General features: G+C 44.5%; 1 protein-coding gene across 9 annotated transcripts; it reads left to right on the top strand.

The window, feature by feature from the left end:
• The first annotated feature begins 598 nt into the window (after positions 1-598).
• SERBP1 (SERPINE1 mRNA binding protein 1) lies at positions 599-19,373 on the top strand. Of its 9 annotated transcripts, none has more exons than XM_061469726.1 (11): positions 599-1,024; positions 1,066-1,120; positions 4,141-4,297; positions 5,214-5,351; positions 5,494-5,565; positions 6,144-6,218; positions 8,383-8,560; positions 11,666-11,713; positions 14,220-14,393; positions 15,346-15,384; positions 16,363-19,373. In XM_061469726.1, the coding sequence occupies exons 1-11, from the start codon at positions 614-616 to the stop codon at positions 16,417-16,419; spliced, it is 1,404 nt and encodes a 467-aa protein (XP_061325710.1). In that variant the 5' UTR covers positions 599-613; the 3' UTR covers positions 16,420-19,373. The 9 variants fall into 9 exon arrangements, with proteins under 9 accessions (XP_061325710.1, XP_061325708.1, XP_061325712.1 ...); XM_061469724.1 differs by having other exon boundaries at positions 5,470-5,565; XM_061469732.1 differs by having other exon boundaries at positions 605-1,019; positions 1,071-1,120; positions 5,470-5,565.
• Positions 19,374-20,988: the final 1,615 nt, after the last annotated feature.

Here is a 20,988-nt window from a genome sequence, read left to right as displayed (position 1 = left end):
GGTGCCCAGAGAAGCTGTGGCTGCCCCATCCCTGGCAGTGTTCAAGGCCAGGTTGGACACAGGGGCTTGGAGCAAGCTGCTCTAGTGGAAGGGGTCCCTGCCCGTGGCAGGGGTTGGAGCTGGAGGAACTTTAAAGTCCCTTCGAAACCTAAAACCATTCTATGACTGTTTAATCCTTAGATAAGCTGTACACATATCCTGGTGCTTTGCTCCCTGACAGGAGGTCCTCCACAGGCAAAGCGCCCAGCTCCTGAGGAGGGCGGGATGCGACAGGGGCGAATGGCGCCTGGAGTGCAGAAAGGCGCTTATAAAGCAGCTTAACGGCGTCAGGCCTGATGTCACCGCGGCCGGCAAACCCCTTCCAGAGCCCTCCGTTACCCCCGGGGGCATCGACCACGGCCGGGCTCCGCGAGAGGCCGCTGGGGACCCGCCCGTCCGAGCCCCGCCGTGGGGCGGCAGCGATGGCGCCGGCGGGAGGGCCCGCGCCCCGCCCGCCCCGCACAATGGGGGCGCGGGGCACGCCGGGAGTTGTAGTCCTGCGGGCGGTGCGGGCGGCGGCGGGCGCGGGCCGCCTGCCATTCCCGGCGTGCCCCGCGCGGGGTGAGGTGCCCGGATGTGCCCGGCGCCGGAAGAGAAGCGGGTCTCTTCGGGGCCGGCCATCTTGTGCGGCAGCGAGCAGGGTGCGGGGGGCCCGGCAGCATCGGAGGAGGATCCCGCCGACGGGGGCCCATCATGCCCGGACACCTGCAGGAGGGCTTCGGCTGCGTCGTCACCAACCGCTTCGACCAGCTCTTTGATGACGAGTCCGACCCCTTCGAGGTGCTGCGGGCGGCCGAGACCCGGAGGAAAGAGAGCGGCGGCGGCGGCGGGAGCCAGGGGGGCGGCGGTGCCCGCGGCGGTCCGGCGGGCGCCCAGACCAACTCCTCCGGTGGGGCCGGAGGCGGCGGCCCGGGCCAGGCGGGCGCCGGCGGTGGCGTCGGCAGCGCGGCCAAGCAGCTGCGCAGGGAGTCCCAGAAGGAGCGCAAGAACCCGCTGCCCCCCTTCGCCGCCTCCGCCGGGGGCGCCGCCGACCGCCGGGAGGAGGGCAGCGGCCAGCCCGGCGCGCCGCTGCGGAAGGAGGGTGAGCGGGGCCGCGGGGGGCTGCGGCGGGGGAGGCGGAGGGGGCCGAGCGCCGCGGCGCTGCCGCGAGGCCGCCCCTCGCGTCCCGCGTCCCGCCGCGCACAAAGGAGCCCTCGGCGGCGGGAAGGCGGCGGGGGCGGCCCCGGGCAGGGCCGGGCCTTCGGCTGCAGCGGCAGCCCCGTGCCCGCGGCGGGCGGCGGCCTCGCACCCACGTGGGGGAGCGCATGGCGGGGAGGCCGCCGGGGCACCGCCGCGGAGTGGCCCTTAAGGGCGGCCCCGGGCAGCAGGAGCTCTGGAGCAGCCGTGGCCGTGCAGTCCGGCCGCACGTGGTGCCGGGCGGTGTGTCCCCACGGCCCGGCCAGGCCCGCGCAAAATGGAGGCGTGGGGTGCCCGGGTGCTGCCTCTGCGGCGGGGCACGGGGAAGGAGCGAGGCGAGACATCAAACCCCAGCGACGCATCCCTAACTTAACGTGTTTGGGGTGCCCCGGCGTGTTTGACAGGATATATGGCAGAGAACCTGGGCTTCCCAAAATTCGCCTGGGTCGTTTTTCTGCCGAGCAGTATTGATAGGATTCGCGTATGTATTTTAATAACAGGTTATGTGCGTTCTCCACCGTGTTTATGTAAACCTGTAGGACATCCTACACGGGAAGCTAGGGAAAACAGGAATCGAAGTATAAATAGGGTAAGCTAATAAGATGTGAGCACAGTAGGACACAGCTCTGCGCGAGGAGGGGTAGATTTTGTCTGCACATGTTGTGGACAGGCACTTATATCCCGCACAAACTTCATTGCGTGTCAGAATGTGCAGAACCGATTGAATTTGAATCCTTGAAATGGGTCAGAGTGTGGTGACAGCAGTTGACGGGTGGGTGAAGGAATAACTGGCTCACTGCAGTTTAACTCTATAAATGGGTTTTCCAGAAACGGGGCCAGTTTGGAACAACACGGTGCTATATGAAAGCATCTTAATACTTCATTATTTACTGCAGTGCATGTTGCAGGATAATTCTCTACCATATTTTATGCTTTTTGAGAGAGAAAAAGTTTTAATATACCAGTTGTTTTGGGAAGTGGCCTCCCAAGCGTTATTTGGAAACATTGGTGAGAGCAGGAGTTTAGGAACTGTGTCACAATACTTTCTGCTTATGGTTCGTTTGTGCTTAAGAGTTTTTTTCCATTTGAGGAATGCAGTAATTTGTCCCAAGCCAGTGTCCTCTGGAAGTATTAGTCACGTTCGGAATTACGGTGTTGTTCCTCACAAGGTAAACCTGAAGCATGGGCAGAGGCTTTGGCCAACACAAGGGGTTTTGGCAGGGCTAGCAGTCGGTGTTTACCTCCTGGTTTTCACATTCATTTTCAAGAACGAGAACTACTTCACTATGAAGATCAGTATTTCATGGCTTCTTACAGCTGTGAAACAGAGAAAGTGTGTGGAGCACTGTAGGAAACAAAGCCACTTTCCAGTTTAAAGAAGTCCATGTTTTGTGTGGGGCAATAGTTCTACTGTCGTAAAGGTGTTTGATGCTATAGTATCAATGAGTTTTGATTCTTGTGTTGACTCTTATTTCACTTAAAAACTATTCCACTGCTGTGTAAAGGTGCAGGTTATTTGACTGGTGAATTACCAGTTCAAAGCTTTGTGATACTAAGAAGAAATAACTTCTATTTTTGGTTTGGCTTCAAGCAGGAGCCAGGTTTTTGTGAGCACAGCAGGGTGTTGAACTCGAAATTCAAAAGGCTTATTCCAGTTCTGCAGCATACCTCCTATGTGACACTGGCCTGTTTGCTTTCCTCTCCTTGCTGAGCTTTACCTCTTAAAATGAAATGGTCGTCTTGGTTTGCGAGTCCTTTTCAAAGCAGGTGTTAGTGAGCTTAACCCTTGGGTTTCCTCAGGGAGTGAAGATTACTTAGCCAGCAATGCATGTCATGCAAACTTGATGTTAAGTACAGCTTGTAAGGTAAGAAGACATTGTTCATTTGGGTGTGTTGGCTTGGATATCATTACAACTGTAACTTCTTTAGCCCCACCCAAATATGACATTGCTTGTTAGGCAGGACCTATTTCTTTAAAATATTTAAGAATAGGCAGGTTTAAAATCGAAAGATAATTCACAATTCTTGAGCCAGCTTTGGTTTGTTTAGTGCTTTATTCCTAAGTATTTTGGCAAGAAAATAGCATAACAAAGCAGTAATTACTTGTCCAGATCTTTCTGAAGAAGGCTAAACAGGCCTTGGGGATGGGTAGAAAAGAAAACTGTGTTTAAGATCTTTCAGATGTCTAAGTGAAGAAGATAATAGGAAGTTAGCATTTAAAATAAGCCCCTTTTGGAAGGCATAGAGGGTGGGGGAAGAGCAGTGGCGGGTTCAGTGGCACGCTGTATTCTTAAGCTGGTTTAAGTACGTACCCAAGGAGGTGAGTCTTTGGCAGGAGCTGTATTGCACTGTGAGGATCCGTGTGGATGAGGACGCTGTTAGTCATTGAGCAGTACCTGCTGCACATCAGCACACAGGTGGCACCTGCCTGAGTTTGAGTTGCTGCCCAGAACAGTTTCATAGGAGGACATGGGGTGATGAAGCAGGGTGGCTGTCAGAGGGTCTGGTGTGGTGATGCTGACTTTGTTTTGCTGCGCATCAAAATAAAAACCACTTGTTCTACCTGAAAAGCACCTTTTGGAGAGAAATAAAAATCTTGCTTACCTTGATCCTTCTTGGAAAGTTGACCCTATTGCTTTAACACAGATTCCTCGCGTATTCTGTGCTCTAAAGGTTTTGTTTCTTACAGTATTGTAAGAGTTTGCACTTGCGCAAAATCCAGTTTGATTGAAATGCTGTGTAAAGATGTGAATAAGAAGAATCAGATATCCAGAGTGACTTACAGCTTCTCAGGTTATCCAGTCACAAGGCTAGAAGAAAAGCTTCCGTTCCAGCTTACCTTCAGTACTGTTTTATGGTGTTAAGAGTGGTATCTGTCCCCGAGCAGCTCCACATTCCGTTGATGTGTTTCGCCTCATGTTTCAGGGATAAGACGCATTGGCAGGAGGCCTGATCAGCAGCAGCAGCAGCAGGGTGAAGGCAAACCGATTGACAGGAGACCGGAGAGACGACCTCCTCGTGAGCGCCGCTTCGACAAACCCGCTGATGAGAAAGGAGAAGGAGGAGAATTTTCTGTGGATAAGTAAGAATTCTGCCTTGCATGACAAAAAGCTTTGATAGGAAGGGGCTGTCCTGCCTTCTGCTGCTAAGTTAGAAACCAAAGAGCTGATTGATTCAAAATTAAGTGGTTTGAATTACGTTTTTGTCAGTCACAAGAAGAGCGTGTGTCATCCAGACCATAACACTTTTCCATGATTTTCATACAAACTTAAGTTTTAGACTGGAATGAACGAAGATGGGCAGTTCCATGGCGGTAACTGAAAATAGGTTTTAAATCGTTGATACCCACCATATCTCTCTAAATGTAGCAGATAGCTCTGGAAAGGAACCCAAGTGTAGCGGTTGCCTGCAGCGTGAGATTTGTTTGCTGTTACACTGTTGCTTAAATCCATACGGCTGACTTCAAGCCAATAAAAGTTGTCCATGTAGGTGTGTTCATCTTGGCTGCAGCGGCTTCAGATCTGGAGGTGAGAAGCCATCTTACATCAAGACAAGATTTAAAGTGTCTCAAGTATCATGAGGGATCCAGAATTCAAGTGTCCTGAAAATAATGTTCAAATACTAAAATTTTAGCAGCCAGAGATAAAATCATTTTAAAAGTAAGTTGGATGAATGTGAGTTAAGTGGAAATTGTTTTGTCAGCTAGTTATATAACACAATATAAACACTAAATTTTGGAGTTTAGTGTCAGGAGATGGAAACAAACAGTAATCCTTCTGAGCGTTTGTTTCCAGATCCTAAAATGCGGGCTTTATTATTTATGTGGGTTTATTCGGTGTAACAGTTTGGCACTGAATCTAGAGCCTGGACAGTTACAAACAGTAATTACCAAAGGAAAAGTAAGGAAATAAAACTCCCAAAAGAGAAAAAGAAAACCTGAAAAAACATGTTGCAGACTTTGGGAGGTGAAATACTCACGTTTGGCTGTTCTATGCTAGACCCATTATTGACCGACCTATGCGTGGACGTGGTGGACTTGGGCGAGGACGTGGCCGCGGCCGTGGCATGGGCAGAGGAGATGGGTTTGACTCTCGTGGCAAGCGTGAATTTGACAGACATAGTGGCAGTGATAGATCGTAAGTCTTTAACTTTTTCCGTTGTTAGTGTGGCTATTCTTTATAATTAATATACATTTTAATAATTGCTTTTGAATTTCTGTCTCTGGAAACTATAATGTTAACTCAGTTTTGTTAGTTCTGTTTCACATTCACATTTCAGCGGCCTAAAGCATGAGGACAAGCGTGGTGGCAGTGGATCACACAACTGGGGAACCGTCAAAGACGAGCTAACGTTAGTAATCTGTCATTGCTCAGACAACTCTTAGCAGAATGTTAATTCTAACTGCTTGCAAAATACAAAGATTGAGCTGCCTTTTTTGCCTTTGATTTTGATAATTTTTGCTATGCTATTAAAGCAGCCTGTGCAGAATGTAGTAAGGGAGCAATTTCTTGTAACACAAGAGATGGCTTTGCTGTTAAAAAATGGATTTTGGGGAAGTTTGGCATGGAGGGTCTTGTGCTGTTTTTTTTTAATAGCTCTTTTACTTAATAGAACCATTTAACAATATAGATCAGGTTATGCATGCTTTTTTTATGAGTATTACATTGAAAACAGAATTTTGAATGCGCAAACCCATGTTGTGCTTGAAAGCAGGAGGCTTTCAGAAGGGGTGTTAGTTAAGTGTTGGGGGAAACCTTTAGGAAGGTGAATGTAAAAAGCACAGAGGGCACCAATCCTTAAATAAATAGTTGTTTTTAAAGAAGAGTGGCTTGTGTAAGTTCACTGTGCAACTTAGTAATTAATCTTATGTAGCTTTAAAGAGGGACGAACTCTTAAAAAGCCTAACTCCAAACATTATGTAATTGCAGTGAATTGGATCAGTCGGCTGCAACTGAGGAAACGCCAGAGGGAGAGGAGCATCCGCCTGCTGATTCTGAAAATAAGTGAGTACCACTCCTCCTAACGCTCTTTGCTTCAGAGACAGCATTACTTTGCCTTTAACCTCTAAGACTCATTCCTGCTTCTCTTTTACCTAAGCCAGATTCTGCTTTCTTTAGCAGATAGGAAATTATGCACAGTGCTGCTGAACAACTGTCTCTTTTAAAGTCTGTGTGTCTAAAAAATGTTATCTTAAAACTGTTCATTAGTGTCATGCAGGCTCTTAGGTCACTTTCAAATTTAATCATTAATAATCGGTTTTAATACGCTTAGGGTCTGGGGATTGCATCTCCTAAATACCAAATCCAGAAGCATCTGTGCTCATTATTAGGTAGAACCACCAAACAAAAGGGACAAGATGTTCCTCTGCCAGCGGAGGGGCAACTTTTTTTGTAAGCTTAGTTCTTCAAACCCACTGTTGAGACAGTGTGACCAGCCTCTGGAAGGAAGGTTGTATCCCACTTGATTGCTTCTCATTCCACTTGGACACCTCATACATCCAGTGATTGGATGAATGAAATAGAGTAACTAGAAAAACAGAATGAGAACGTGACACTTAGAGTTGATGTAAAAGCATGATACAAATTTTGATGGTAGCATAGTACAGTAAAATGTTTTAATGAGGGATGTGCTTTATGATGGATTCAAAAGAGAAGGGCAGAGAAGATGAATTTTGAAACACTTGTTTGCACAAGATTTCTAATTTGCAGTTTGCTGGAGCTTGGTTTCCTCATTAATGACTTTGCTGAGTTTTAAAGAAAGTGCAATTACTCCATAGAGAGTAAGAAATGGATTTAGCTTAACTAAAAGAAGACTAAGTGTTACTCTCCAAGGCTGTGGTGGTCCAAGGTTAAGATCAGCTTGTATACAGAAGTAGTATGAGAATTTGTAAGGAAATACAGCTTGAGCATTGATCAGGAAATGCAAGCTAGCTAGTCCTTGAAAAAGTTACATGTATTGGAAAGCTGGATGTATTAAATTTGCTCTGACTGCAGTATTTCCTGGACCTTTATCAGTAGCAGTGTGCTGGTGCTTCCTCAGATCTGTAGAAAATGCAGACTTCTTAGTTTCAATCATGGCAAGTCTGTTGTAAGCCATCAGTTATCTTTATAGGAAAGTGTCTTTACGTGGGTTAGTTTCAAGTTGGCTGTTTTGGTGTGGATCTAACCCAAATGCTTCAGGAGAACTGTAGGATGTTTTACTGCAGTAAAACGTACAGAATGCTGAGATGTAGTATCTTGGCCTTGAACAGCAAAAAACCTTCTGAATATATACCATGTAAAAAAATATTCTGTAGGACAGAATAGAAAATGATGGAAATAGAGTTGTTTTCATTTAAAACCTCTGCATTATTACATCAGAATTCATGGCTACAAAATGAAGACCTTTCCTCTTAGGTTGAGGCTTTCATGATCTTTTTGCGTTACATACATGGGACTAGTTTTCTATAAATCAGAAATTCAGTTGCATAAACACACAAAAGAGTGACTACAGGATTGACTGCCTCTGTAGCTGGAACATGGTCTGTTATTGAGCATAGTGTGCGTGTGTTTTACATAAAAATAGCTCTTTGGCAGAAGGTAGGGGCCCCAAAAGTTTACAATGAGGTGATACATTCTACAAGTAGTTAAGTTGTATGCTCTTGTTCTTTTCCAGTTAGCTGAAAGTAAAAACAGTTTCAGTTAGATAGGAAATTGCCAATTGTCTTTGGCTCAATAAAGGAAGCAGGATATCCAAAGCTGATTAAATCCTATTACTTAAAAAACTAACGAGCTTGAAAACTGTGGTGAGAACAAGCTGTTTCTCACTGCCTTAACTTGAACCTCTGGGGGACAGGTATCTCAAAGAAGGGGGGGGGAGGAGGAAGCTCCAAACAAGTCCATTGCACAAGTTAGGCCTTCATATTTGTAAAGAAAATTGTCATTTATGTGGAGAATAGACATCATGGGGCTGTGCTCACCATTTAGTTGCTTAGAGGTGTCTGTTTGGCTGTGATATGTTTTTGGCACTGTGGCTAAAGGAGATAAGTTTTCATATATAAACCTCTTAACTGCTAAATACTAGACAGGCTTTTATAATCTACTTACAAATAAAAACTGATTTTGAATTTGTTGTATCTAGAATGTGAGTTCTGTAAGTCATGACCAATAATCCATGAATTTACTGCAGAGAGAATGAGGTTGAAGAAGTTAAGGAAGAAGGCCCTAAGGAAATGACCCTGGATGAGTGGAAAGCAATTCAAAGTAAGGATCGTGCAAAAGTTGAGTTCAACATCCGTAAACCAAATGAGGGTGCTGATGGGCAATGGAAAAAAGGATTTGTTCTTCACAAGTCAAAGAGCGAGGAGGTAAAGTGGTTTTTAATACTTGCTAGTATCCAGATTGTGTAGGTTTTGCCATTGATGTGCACTTCTTGGAGTGGAAGCTTCATTCTTTGAGACGCTGACCTGTAGCTGAAAGCTTGTGAAGTGGCAACAGCATTTATCTCATGTAGACATTCTTACTGTGGTCCGTTTTAGCAGTTAAACAATGCTTAGGTTGGTGTATACTGTGATACAATCTAGGGATAAGGCTGGAATACCGCTGCGTCTGGGCAGGTAACTTTGTAAGGAGAGCTTCTTGGTGAGCATTTTAAAAGGGGGTTGTCAAAATCAAATTTATCTGCATTTTTTCCTTTTTTTTTTTTTTTAAGAAGGCTTGTGTTATTTAGCATCTGTTTGTCTTATGCAGTACACAGGCTTCTGGTGCTTGCTAAACACAGCGTAAGATTGAAGAAATACTGGTCATGTCTTAGACACCTTAGTATCTGAACTGTGTATGTTACCTTTGTAACATGGGTATCTTCTCATTTTGTAATATTACATAGACAGCCCTCCTTGAAGCTTTTGAGGGTCAAGGTGATGTGTTGGTATGCTTCAGTGATGTTCAGCATGGTTGCTGTAGGATTGGAGTTTCTCAGACATACTTCAGTCATTGCAAGATTTTCATTCTTCTGTTCCAAGATAGTGGCAAGGAGAGACAAAACCTTCACTTCAGAAGGAAGGGAGGTGCTGAGAGCTCTGTTTTTTAATGCAGGGCTGCTTTAATCTTTGTTTTTAGCACTGTAATGTATTCAGTGGCCCACTTAAGATATGGGTGGCCTGCAGTTTTGTGTACCAGATGGTTCTGACTGCCTTTGAAGTAGTGTTCTGTTTGGTCTGCTAATATCTATTTCTGCTTTTTCACACCTTGTCAGTGTTTTCTTGTAAGCTGGGGACACAATACTGAGGGGGAGGCATTACTCAGTGCTCTCCAGTGAAAACTCCCATTTCCAGTCTCATTGAACTTAGAATGGGTTTGACTTTGTCAGTCATGCTATTTTCTTGCCTTGCCTTGCTGTGTAAGTTCTTTAGTTCTTTAAATGATTGTGTATCTTTGTGTTTACCTTAAGCTGTTCAGTGAAGTGTTCATTAAATACTGCTTTCTCTGGCTTGTGTAGAAAAGGAAAATGGATTTAGACTTAATGGTGCTGTATGTTAAAAGACTATATTTAAACATAAATTGTTCTGTACTTGACTAAGATTTGCTAAACCTTTTGTCTTTCAAGTTCCCTCAGTCCCTCTAAAAAATGTAAAATCAGCATTTAGTCAGCTGAAGACAGTCTTTTTAACATACAAGCATGTTAAGAACATGGTGATATTCTCGATTTCAAAGCTAGAAGGATCTGTACTGTATTTTCCATTTGAAAACACATTGGTAGTCAATTCCAAAAACCCCACGCAAACCCAGTGAGAATAACTAATCACATTGCTTCCGTGGAAGAACTGAGATGGTTACTAGATTGTTCTGTTTGAGAGGTGTGTTGATTGACTTCTCCTTAAAGAAATGAGTCGCTTATTTCTAACACTATCACTTAAGATGCTAACAGCTTCTTGCTATGTAAGCATAGAATTGAGATATTGCCTTTAAATCTAGGTGCTTTCACCCTGGTTTTGGTGTGTGTCCAGTGGATGTGTTTCCCCATTTCACTTACTCATTGTTCCCTGATCCTGTAGGAAGAAGCATGGGGGGGGTTTGGCTCAACAGCTCTGTAATACAGGTTTTGAGAAAGCCTTTGCTGTGGCTCCTTTGTGAGCAGGTTTAGGTGGAATATTCAGAAGTTACGGACAAAACCTACCAATCACGTGCTGTTCTTTTCCTGTTTGTCCTCTTGGACATACTTATGAGTCATGAAGTTAAGGTTGATGTAAGGCTTCTCTCATTCTTATTTATGAAGGAGTTGATGTGTGGAAGTGTCTTGGTTTATAAGTAAATTCGGGATTTCAGTCCCAGTGTTCTGTACCTTATGGCTGAAAAAGCACAGTGGGACCCTGTGTATTTGAATTGTTGTGATGACCACCCTCATCCCTGTAGCTTGAGAACTACTGGGAGGATGCTCTAGGAGACCTTGGGAAAAGTGAGTCTGAGGATCTGGTACTGTTCATCTGCCCTAATCTTGTGAAAGCCCTGTCTTCTTCATTCTTGTGCTCTTCATTGAGGGGTGAAACACTTTACCCTGTCTGAGGTCTCTTCTCTTTTCCACATTTGCTATACAGTTACTAGAAAGGAATGCTTTATATAAAACGATCTCTTAATACTGTCTCAGATTCTTGCTGTTTTAATATAAAATCCATGTGTCATGACAGCCCTAATCTAATGAGACTCTTTCTAGGAGATTGGGTTATGCCATAAAAGAGGTCCTCTCTTTTCCTTCTCAGCAGCTGATTTAGTGGCTTCGGTCTTGTAAGTTCTCCTGGTGCAGCTGAACAAAACTTGGGAAGGAGTTATATTGTGGAGAGATCTTGAAGCTTGCTCCAAAAGCTGGATGCAAGTCTCCTGGAAAGACTTGATAGTAGATGAGGTCCTACCTGATGTATCTGCTCTGCTGTGCCTCTTTCCTGTGCCTTCATACTTTCTTGCTAATCTAATTGCTTCTCTAGAGGAGGCTGCAATGGGAGGCTGAGAGACATGGTTTGGAAGAGAACAGTTCATCTTCTCCAGATTTGGAGAATGACTCTTGAATCAAGGCTGTGCAGGAATCTTTTTTCATTAGCAGCAGTTTTAAACATCCCACTTTCTTATCTGTCCAGTGCTGTGCCTGATGGTTTGAGGTGCTAGAGATCATCCTGCATGCATGGTTTATACTAAAGCTGTCAGCAGCTCGTGTTGAACTCTTTTGGTATCAGTCTGAGATCTCTCTTTGTCTCTGTGCCTGTGGTCTAGTCCATCTTCCAGTCTCTCTGGATGCTTGCACAGCTATTGATCTCCTTCTCCTTGACATCCTTCAGCTGTTCCACGTGCTCAGTGACATCTGTATCCAGCAAGCTCGTGTGACCTTATTACCTGTTGTTTCTGTATGTAGTTGAGTCTCATTTCTTTTGTTTTCTCCCTTTGTTCCTTTTGTCACTTTGGCGTGGACACGCAACTTTCATCAGACAAAGGCGATGACAGAAATGCAGGGGAGTCTGCTGGAGTCAAATGAGGTACTGATCCTTTATATCTAACCAGTAATACCTGTGTTTTGATAAGACCCCCTTCTGAAACGGAGGTCTGGATATACAAAAGTTACCAAAATAGAGACTACAAGTAGATAAAATACAGAGCTTTTCTGTCCATGCCTGTTGTCTAACTTACACCATATAGGACCCTTCAATATCCCTGCTCCTAACTGAGCTGAATTCAAACCTTATCATGAATGCTTTTGTCATGAGTCTTTATTTTCTGTCATTACTGCTGTTTTTCTGTATCTTGCTGTCTGCTTTGGCCCCCTTTCCTGTAGTAGTTTGTTCCTAACTTTTGACAGCCTTCCCCAAGACCTGTAAGTGCAGCAAAACCTTCAAGAAGCTATCAGTTGTTAGATCAGAGCACTGCTGAGAGTTGCCAATACATAACAATGAAATGCTTCCAGAGATGATTCAGAGTATGCAATTTGTGCAGTGTGTCTGTGGCTGTTGTCACCAGAGCAGTAGAAGTGGATGAGGAGAATATGCCAGGTCTTTTATTGGTGTTTTCAATTAGCCTTAGTTACTTTGGATAAAGAAGTTGTCAGGTTATGTACAGAATTTACTATTTGTAGGTTTGGTGGTTAAAACAAAGTTAAGTTGTGAAAATACAATGGGTTTGGTGGATTTTAGTGTTTCTTTTGTAAGCAGTAAACGTAGGGAAGGGAATGCACAGGATTAATGTACAAGCCCACTGCTACTGTGTCTCACAGAAGAGAATGTCATAACTCCCAGTAAGCTGAAAGTGCAGTCAGTGATCAAAACTGTAGATAAAACACTAAGTAGTAAGAAAAGAATCAAAGCTGTAACAGAAGGTATTGTGTGCTGGTTTACAAATAGTAGTCAGGCTGAGGAGTGGAATGACTTTTCTCTGAGAAATAACTTGCTTAGGCTTACTTCCCCAGTTTGGAAAGGAGATCTGAGGGAGACTCAAGTCTATATAATCAGGAGTGGATGGAATCTGGTTGTCACATGGAATACATCCCAGTGAAACAAGTTTGAAATAAAGGAGCATGGAGGGCTATTTCTCATTGTGCCTGATCCAGCTGCAGGACATTGTGAAGGTCACAAGTACAGCTGTGCACAGAAAGGTGTAATTAGTTTGGTGGGGGAGAAGGGTCTTTATAGCTTTGTCCATCCTTGATGCTTGGGACTGACTCATGGAATCCCTGAAAGCAGCTTTCAGCCTTTTGATGCAGACCTGTGTATCCATTGGCTGCCTCGTGGAGGATCCACAAACAGTAATTAAAGACTGTGGGGCTTAATTGCACAATATGTTGCCTTTGAAAGTCAGCATATTGTGTAATTGCACCACAAGAAGAGTAAGTTAGGAGGCTTCAGCTTGCACGTTGCACTTCTGTAGGAGAAAAACAGGCAAATTGGTAATTGCTGTGCCAGAAGTTGGGGGCTTGTAGGGAAAGAAAGTTAAACCCTTGGTCTCATCCAGTTTTCATCTGTGAAGGTGCCAAAACCTGACCCACCACATGGAAAACCTATTTATACAAAATAGGAAAAATAATTACTTTAAAAACACTTTGTTGTTTGTGTGTTCGGTGTAATTGAAATATTCCAGTGTCCTGACTAACAGCATTTATGGTATTAGATGTACACACCTTGCTCCTCAAGTCTCGAATGCACTGTGAACAACCAGCTGCAAGACAATGTTGTGTCATGGCAGAGGTGATGAGACTCATGTTTTGCAGTGCATTTACTGAGTCTGGTTCTCTGTTCTAGCATTAATGTTTCAGCTGTCTCAATTACATTGTGTTTGAACTGTGTTTGCCTCCTGTGCTGTTTGATAGGGCTGGTGCAAGCCAGTGAGGGGTTCTTGCCATCTCCCTGGTGTTAAGTATCTATATATTCATAAACTGTGGCTGCCCCATCCCTGGCAGTGTTCAAGGCCAGGTTGGACGGGGCTTGGAGCAACCTGCCTTAGTGGAAGGTGTCCCTGCCCGTGGCAGGGGGTTGGAACTGGATGTGCTCTAAGGTTCCTTCCAGCACAAACATTCTGTGTGTGGGATTCTGTGATATGGGGTTGAGGAAAATGAGGAAGTGTAAAGTACTCATTGAGCAAAATAAAGATGGCTTATCAAGTAAGTATTTAAAAAGAATGAAACGAACTTAACAGAACTTGAAGATTTCTGGGAATATGAAGGGAAAAGTGCTAGAAAATGAGGTTCTGTGCTGGCTCGGTGATAGTTTAGTCTCATATAAGCCTATACGTGTTCCCTGAATTATGGAAATGCAAGATACCCGTTTGCTCCGGTGCTTATTTAACTACCTGCCTGTGGTTTTGTTGTTTGCACAAGTGGTATAACATGACTCCTAACGATTCCTGCATTTTTAACTTGAATCAGTCAATCAGTCATCAATTTGAGGGTGCGTTTGGAGGTGAGCACATACGCTGTGGTGGTAAGAGTGCAGCTACAGATGGAAGGGTTCCGTTGGTGATGTTTTTTCCTGACTCATGAAGAAACCCTCATTTCAGGCTCATGCTGAGGACTCTGTAATGGATCATCACTTCCGCAAGCCAGCAAATGATATTACATCCCAGCTGGAGATCAACTTTGGAGACCTTGGCCGCCCCGGACGCGGTGGCAGAGGGGGACGGGGTGGTCGAGGACGTGGTGGCAGGGCCAGCCGTGGAGGCAGAACTGACAAGGTAAGAGGCTGCAGCTTTTAGCTGCAGAGGAGTTTAGTTTCAGTTGTTGTTACAGTTTTCATACATGCAGTTTTAGGTGTCTTATTTCTGGGCAGTTGCTCTGACAACAGACACCACCTTTTAAAACCAAGCGTCTGTTCTTACAAGTTTACCTTAAACTAGGCTGCTGTTAGGACAGAAGGATGAATGGTTTTTATTAAACACAAAAAAGGGAAGGTGAGGAGTAGGTTGGATTTAAAGAAAGTGTCCATCTTTGTATCCAAACCCCAAAAATGACTCTTCAGTATGGACATGGATGTACTGTGAGATAACCTGTGTGTGTGCCAGAGCAGAACTGCAAGTGCTGGAGCTGTTTTCAGACACCATCAGGATGGTATATCTGCACTGTGACCTACTGGGAGGGAAAGACTGCTTTTACACCTGCTTGAATTTGAGTGGTTAAGGAGTTTTTCTGTGGAAATCAGACTCTTCATGCTTTTTTTGTTTTTCTAATCTGCAGTAGGGTTTTTCACTCCTAGTCTGAGAGTCCTAAGGATATACTCAAGAAAAGTACTGAATGCGGTTAGGGAGGGCACACATGAAATTGAAGTGCTGTAGTATAGCTACAGGAAAGATTGGATTTATTATGGATCACTTATTTGGCTTAAATGCATATAACCATGTGGTTACTAAAAAATGAGTTCAGTCTGTGTCGTGTGGCCTTCCTCACATAGACCAGACTTAATCAATTTTGTCTCTTCTGGGACATTCCTCTTTCACACTGGATTACTTCAAGTTTTGGGGTTAGTAGTTGGAAAACTCTTTTTGAGAGTTTTAAGGAGTTGAAGTTAAATGGTGGTGTTTGCTCTGAGTTGTTTCACTGATACATGAAGCATCTTGCTTCAAGAATGCTGTCATAAAGTGGTTAAACAGTTTCCTGCAACTTACTTTAACTTTGCTTATTTCCTTCCAGTTGGTGAAGGAGTTTGACGTGATCCACACACCCAACCAGGTTAGTGATCTTTGATGGTACTTGTGTTAATTGCAAACAAGATTCTCCTCCTCTTCTTGCAGGGACTGTAACTTCTTCTGTGGTAGATTGGCTTTTTTGACTTGCTTTCTGCTTTGGTGGAATGAGCAACTGGCAATACTAAGGCTTTATATCTTAATAGGCTTAAGGCCCTGCTATTCCTTTTTAACTCCAGCTTGTGGGCTGGGTGCTTCTGCAGTGTCTCAGTCTTGCCTCTAGGTGTTGATACAACTTTTTCAGAATGATTTAAATATATCTCTTGAGAAATGAGTATGTTTACAGGAAATGCCACTGTCTTGGCTCTTCCACATCCTTCACGGACAAAGGGAAGAGTATTCTAAGCCGTTTAATTTCTGCAATGCATTGCAGCACTGGTTTCAGGTGTGGTGCAGAGCCTTTATAAAACTCTGGGAAGTGCTGAGTTGATTCTTGGTCAGTGTATGAATTTCTGGGGATAGGTTGGCCCAGAAATACTCTCTATCAACAGCTAGTTTGTGACTGGGGGGAAATACAACATGTGAAATCTAACTTGTGCTACAAACTGGCCTTTTCTGTAACACTTGTGTCCCTTGGTAAGAATTAATGGCTATGTGCTGGTGCTATAGTGTAAGCCCATATGTAGGGGTGTCTAAGAATGGAAAAAGACTTATAACCTTGTATGATAACCATGTGCAAGCATGGTCTGTTTGCCTATAATGCCTGTTCATGTAGCTTTGATTCAGAAAGTAGTACAAAAGACTTTATAGTCCTTGGAATAAAAAAGTTGCTTATGATGGAGGGGGAAAGATTGCTCTTGCAGTAATTTTCCAGTGCTAGACTCTTTGCATCCTGATATTCCCTGCTCTGAATACGATCCGTTCAGCATGATGAGTGCAAGGGCTTGGTGCTGTATGAAGAATCAGAATCATGGTAGAGCTTGATGCTGCTGCAGGTAATAACTTTCTGATGTTTCTCTTTCAGTCAAGTGCTTCTGCTCCTGATGTAGATGACCCAGAGGCTTTCCCAGCTCTGTCCTAAACTGGATGTCATAAGCCACCCCTGCCCTCGTCGGGCCTTCCTCTCCGAGGCTTGCATGCTTAAGGATCCTAAACAACTAAGAAATTTAAAAACAAAACAGAAAAAAAAAAAAAGAAAAAAAAAGAAAAAAAAAAGAGACTGTCATTCATACCATTCACACCTAAAGACTGAATTTTATCTGTTTTGAAAATGAACTTCTCTCGCTACACAGAAGCAACAATATGGTAGTCAGTTTTGTATTTAGAAATGTAATGGTAGCAGGGATGTTTTCATAATTTTTTCAGAGATTATGCATTCTTCATGGATACTTTTTTGTATTGCTGCTTGAAAATATGCGTTTCCAAACTTGAAATATAGGTGTGAACAGTGTGTACCAGTTAAAAGCTTTCACTTCATTTGTGGTTTTTATTTGGTTTATTCAGGATTTTAGACATTTCCCCCCCCAAAAAAAAATTCAAACTGGGTTTTAATTCTTGCACACTATTTCCATTTCCTGAACTCCTGTTGAGCAGATTCTTATCAGCCCCATGGTCTTTTGGAACATGTGGAATTTTAATTTGGCCGACTGTTAGTGCTGTATGGAATTCCAGCTCCTGGAGTACTTTAGGATTAATCCTTGCTTTCAGACTTGGAAAAAAAAGTCATTTTTCACCTACGTTTGGTAGTTTGTTAATGCAGAAAATCTTTATACAAAATTGATAGCAGATACGTGAGGAAAGACTCAAAGCACATTGGTTTATAGTGAAATACCTGTGTATTGATCCAGCAATGACGTGTGGATAATTGGTCTTCAGCCAGTTTTTAACAAGTAATGTATTACACCTTTCACTCGCCCCTTTTACCTTTCTTCTGTTCCCTCCTCCTCCTCCCTTCAACAGAACAAGATGCTTTGTTGGAAAAAAAAAAAAAAAGTTTTTAAATTACTGATGCTTTTTCTTTTGAGGGGATACCCTGGAGATGGAGATCTGCTGTTGCTGGAGCTGGGAGGGGGGGAAGGTGGTAGCTGTTGCTCCGGTTAGTCCATCCGGACTCCGGCTGGGAGCTGGAACCGAGCAGCAGTGTTGACATGGGTACATCAGCCCCTGATGCGTTCACAGCGCTGTTCCAGCAGTGGCAGGTCTTCAGAAGAAGAACCCGCCAGCCATGGCTGGCTCTGGCAGGAGGAAGTTTTGCTTTCCCATTCCAGATGGGAACGTCGCAGTGTGTGCGCGATTGCAACTAAATAGATGCAAACCAAACCCCCAGGGCTTAGCCTCTCCCTCAGAGCTGTGCTTGGCTCTGTGCAGTGTTGGACACCCGATGGCTAGCTGACAAATGAATGTTTTTCAGATTGTAAGAAACCCTTCCTACCCCTGTAGAAATTCACCGTAGGTTTAATTTAATCCCTGTGACAGGAACATCGCCACTTCAGGACGCAAAAAGGAGTTGAGAGACTGACTGATCAAGAGGGTTTCTTAAGGGTTTTTATCTGCAGCATTTGTTAGGAGAGTAGAAACAGGTTTCTCGTTTTATTTAATGTTTTACACTTTGGACAGCTTATAACATATTTGTAGTTTCTTAACTAGGTAGATAGAAAACAAAAGGTAATGCCCTATTTTTTTAAAAGCTGTACAGGACAGGCAAAAAGTATTGGAGACCTTTGAATATGAAATACCAGACTCCTTAATTGTGGTGTTCAGCTGGCTTGCTTTCTCTGAACTGTTTTCTACAGAAGTTTTTGTTGTAAACCGCTGTTAATACCATTGCATTAGAGGTTTTAGTGCACTCACCTCTAGTTTGAAGTACCAGGCTGTGAGAAGGAGGCAAGTTTTCAAACAGTGGATGGTATCAAAATCTCTTGGTTCGTTTCTCTGCTGATACTACCCAGGTGCTCAGCGTGGGAGCTGCTGCAGGTCCAGCACTGAATTGTTCCTCTTCCCTCTCCCTTTGTGGTAAGGTAGAATGTGCTGCAGTTCCAGCACTGGGGACACCTTGGATAACAAACAAATACCTTGATGTGCAGAAACACACTTAAGGAAAAGCTTTCTCTGTGACATAAACCTTCCCCTCCTTAACCCAAGCTGTGTTTTGCTGTTTCCATTGCCATTCAGCTTACATTGCAGATGAGTTCTGGGCTAGCCGGTGCATGGGTTTGGGCCCTGCTAGCTGGGCTTGCTCAGAAGCTTCCCCTTCTCCTGCTGTGGAGCATAGAGCGGTCTCCCAAATGGCACATCTGATTTTCAAGACAGCTTGTACTTAACAATGGGTCCGTCTGCTGTTCTGATAGATGTAAATTTGCCTCTTTCAGTCCATTTGTGTCAAGAACTAAAACTGTGAACATTTATCTTTAATATTGGTGGGTGTGAACTGAAATAAAGGTTTATTTTCATGCTCTTTTAAAAATGTCATGAAAAACACACGGAGATGAAATGAAACCACTGAGGTGAAGAGTGGTTCATCTAGGTTCTCTGCCCCAGAAGGGCCAGTCTGCCCATGGTGATAGTGCCCAGGGGTTTCCATTGCCAGGGATGGACTTTTCCGAGTAGCTTATTTATGATGAATGAGCTTGCTCTTTAGTAACATTTTCAGTCCTCTTGCTTGCTACTTCTGCTGTCACACCAAATCCAGAGGACTAGACCTTTTTACAATCAACAAGCTGAAAAAGCTGGAGAGAAGGAAAAGCACGTGGTGCCGATTGGCTTTTTGAATGGCAAGGCTGGAGCATGAAAGTTCATCTTACAGATTGAATACCACTGATGCTGGGAGGAAATGAGACTGATGAATAAATGTGAGTGTTAGCTGGGTGGGAAAGGACATGAATACTTCTGAACCACCAGAAGTCGGTGTGATTTATGCTGTTTGCAGTTGGAGGAGTTGAGACCACTCTTGACTGTAATGGCTTTTGCCTGTGGAGATTGGTTTTTGCATAGCCACGCTCTTGTTTTAATAAACGCAGGACATATGCCTAAAGCTGACACTTCCAGCATTTGCTAACCTGCTTCTTTCCTAAAGTCCTCACAAGGACCACATTCCCTTTGGATTGTATGCTCCTGTGCTCTGCCTTGGCCAGGTAACAGCTTCCAGGCCAGGCTTAGGTGCATTGGAGCAAGCGCTGAGTGTCCCAGTGCTGTGGTGTCCTGTGCCAAGTGCACGTCCCTGCTGCACTGGGTCCTGCACTTGAAAACCCAAATGCAATACTCATTCTGGGGATGTAACCTGAGTGAGGGGAAAACAGTAATTTGTCCTTACTTGGAGACTTAGGTTTGGTTGTTGTCTTACTAACAGTGTTACTTGTTTTTTGGAGTTGGAGTAGGACTTGCATGAAGTCCTATGGGGTGATTTATCTGGAGACATGAAGAGCAAGGAGAAAATGTGCTCTAGTGTTACGTCTGCGTGTTGAAGGCCTGTGCAAAGATGGGTGAATGACAAAGGAGTGCTTTCTTTGGCCTTCTGTGTGTTTTAATACCTTTCTTTGGCAGTAAGTCTCTAATTTGGTTGTGTGCAGCTGACTTGAGGTCCTGAGTTGTCCGTGCTGCCCAGCTGGAAGCCTCTTGCCAGGTTGGGTATGGAGAGCACAGAAATGGAGTTCTGTTGTCTGGGATCCCCGAACCAAGTCCAAGTGAAGTGTTTGCATTTGAGTGCCACTGAGCCAATGTTCCCAGGTGGGAGATGTCTGTTACCAGGCTGGAGACCAAACCTTGGAACCAGCTGAAATGACAGAGCTGGGACCTGGCAAAATCTCCTGTGGATGGTGTGAGTGGCCTTGGGTGGATGTGAGGAATTGTGCTTCACTTTGCCAGAGACTGCTCTGGGGTAGTTTCATCTCCTTCCATACACTGTTATCACAGGTGAAACACCTGACATTCAGAACAGGGTGAGGATGTAGACTAATGGAGCTGTTGTGTTCTGAGCTCACGCTAAGAGCAGTGTGGGGTTTGCTCCTAGCAGTGCTGTGTGGGGCTCCATGTGGCTGGAGCCTGATGGCTGCTGCTTCTGCTCAGGGACTGAGGTTTGCAGGGCTGCAGAGGATAATGCACCTTGGATTGAACTGGAAGAGAGAGCAGGTAGGAGCTCAAGGGTATTTCCTCTTCCCGTATTTCAGCAGGATTACAGCTTGGTGTGCTGTGGGGCTGTGACGTGTGTGTGGTGTCTCAGTGCTGGTGGTCGTATGGCTGTTGATGTCTTCCTCTTGGCCAGGAGCAGCAAACCTGCATGCTGGGGTGCACTGCAGGACAGGGGATGAGCTGGGCTGTTGCTGATGCCCTCTGCGGACGGTACAGCGTGAGCTGAGGTTTCAGTTCACTGCCCCAGGGTGTAGCTTGGCTGTAGTTACTGATAAGGGCTCTTGAGCTGCTTGATCTTCACCCCAGCCGTTGATACAAAGGTCATTGTGACACCAAGAGGTGAGGGAGCTTTGTTTTGTTGGCACATTCTTTAGTGGGTGAAGGTAAATAGGGTATGGGATCAGTTTTACTGCTTTCAGTTCAGCAGTTGGAGATAGCCCATGTCTGATTGTGCTCGGGATTTGTACTTGACAAACTGCAGGATCCCTGTTACCGTGTATGGAGGACAAGGAAGATTCCCTTCTGT

This window comes from Pezoporus flaviventris, unplaced genomic scaffold, assembly GCF_033815535.1.
Source record: "Pezoporus flaviventris isolate CSIRO_AGI_PZ_B2104156 unplaced genomic scaffold, CSIRO_AGI_Pfla_v1 ptg000059l, whole genome shotgun sequence".
In the NCBI taxonomy this organism is placed as follows: domain Eukaryota; kingdom Metazoa; phylum Chordata; class Aves; order Psittaciformes; family Psittacidae; genus Pezoporus; species Pezoporus flaviventris.
Note: the sequence above shows the minus strand (reverse complement) of the source record. Positions and strands in the feature narration are given on the sequence as shown.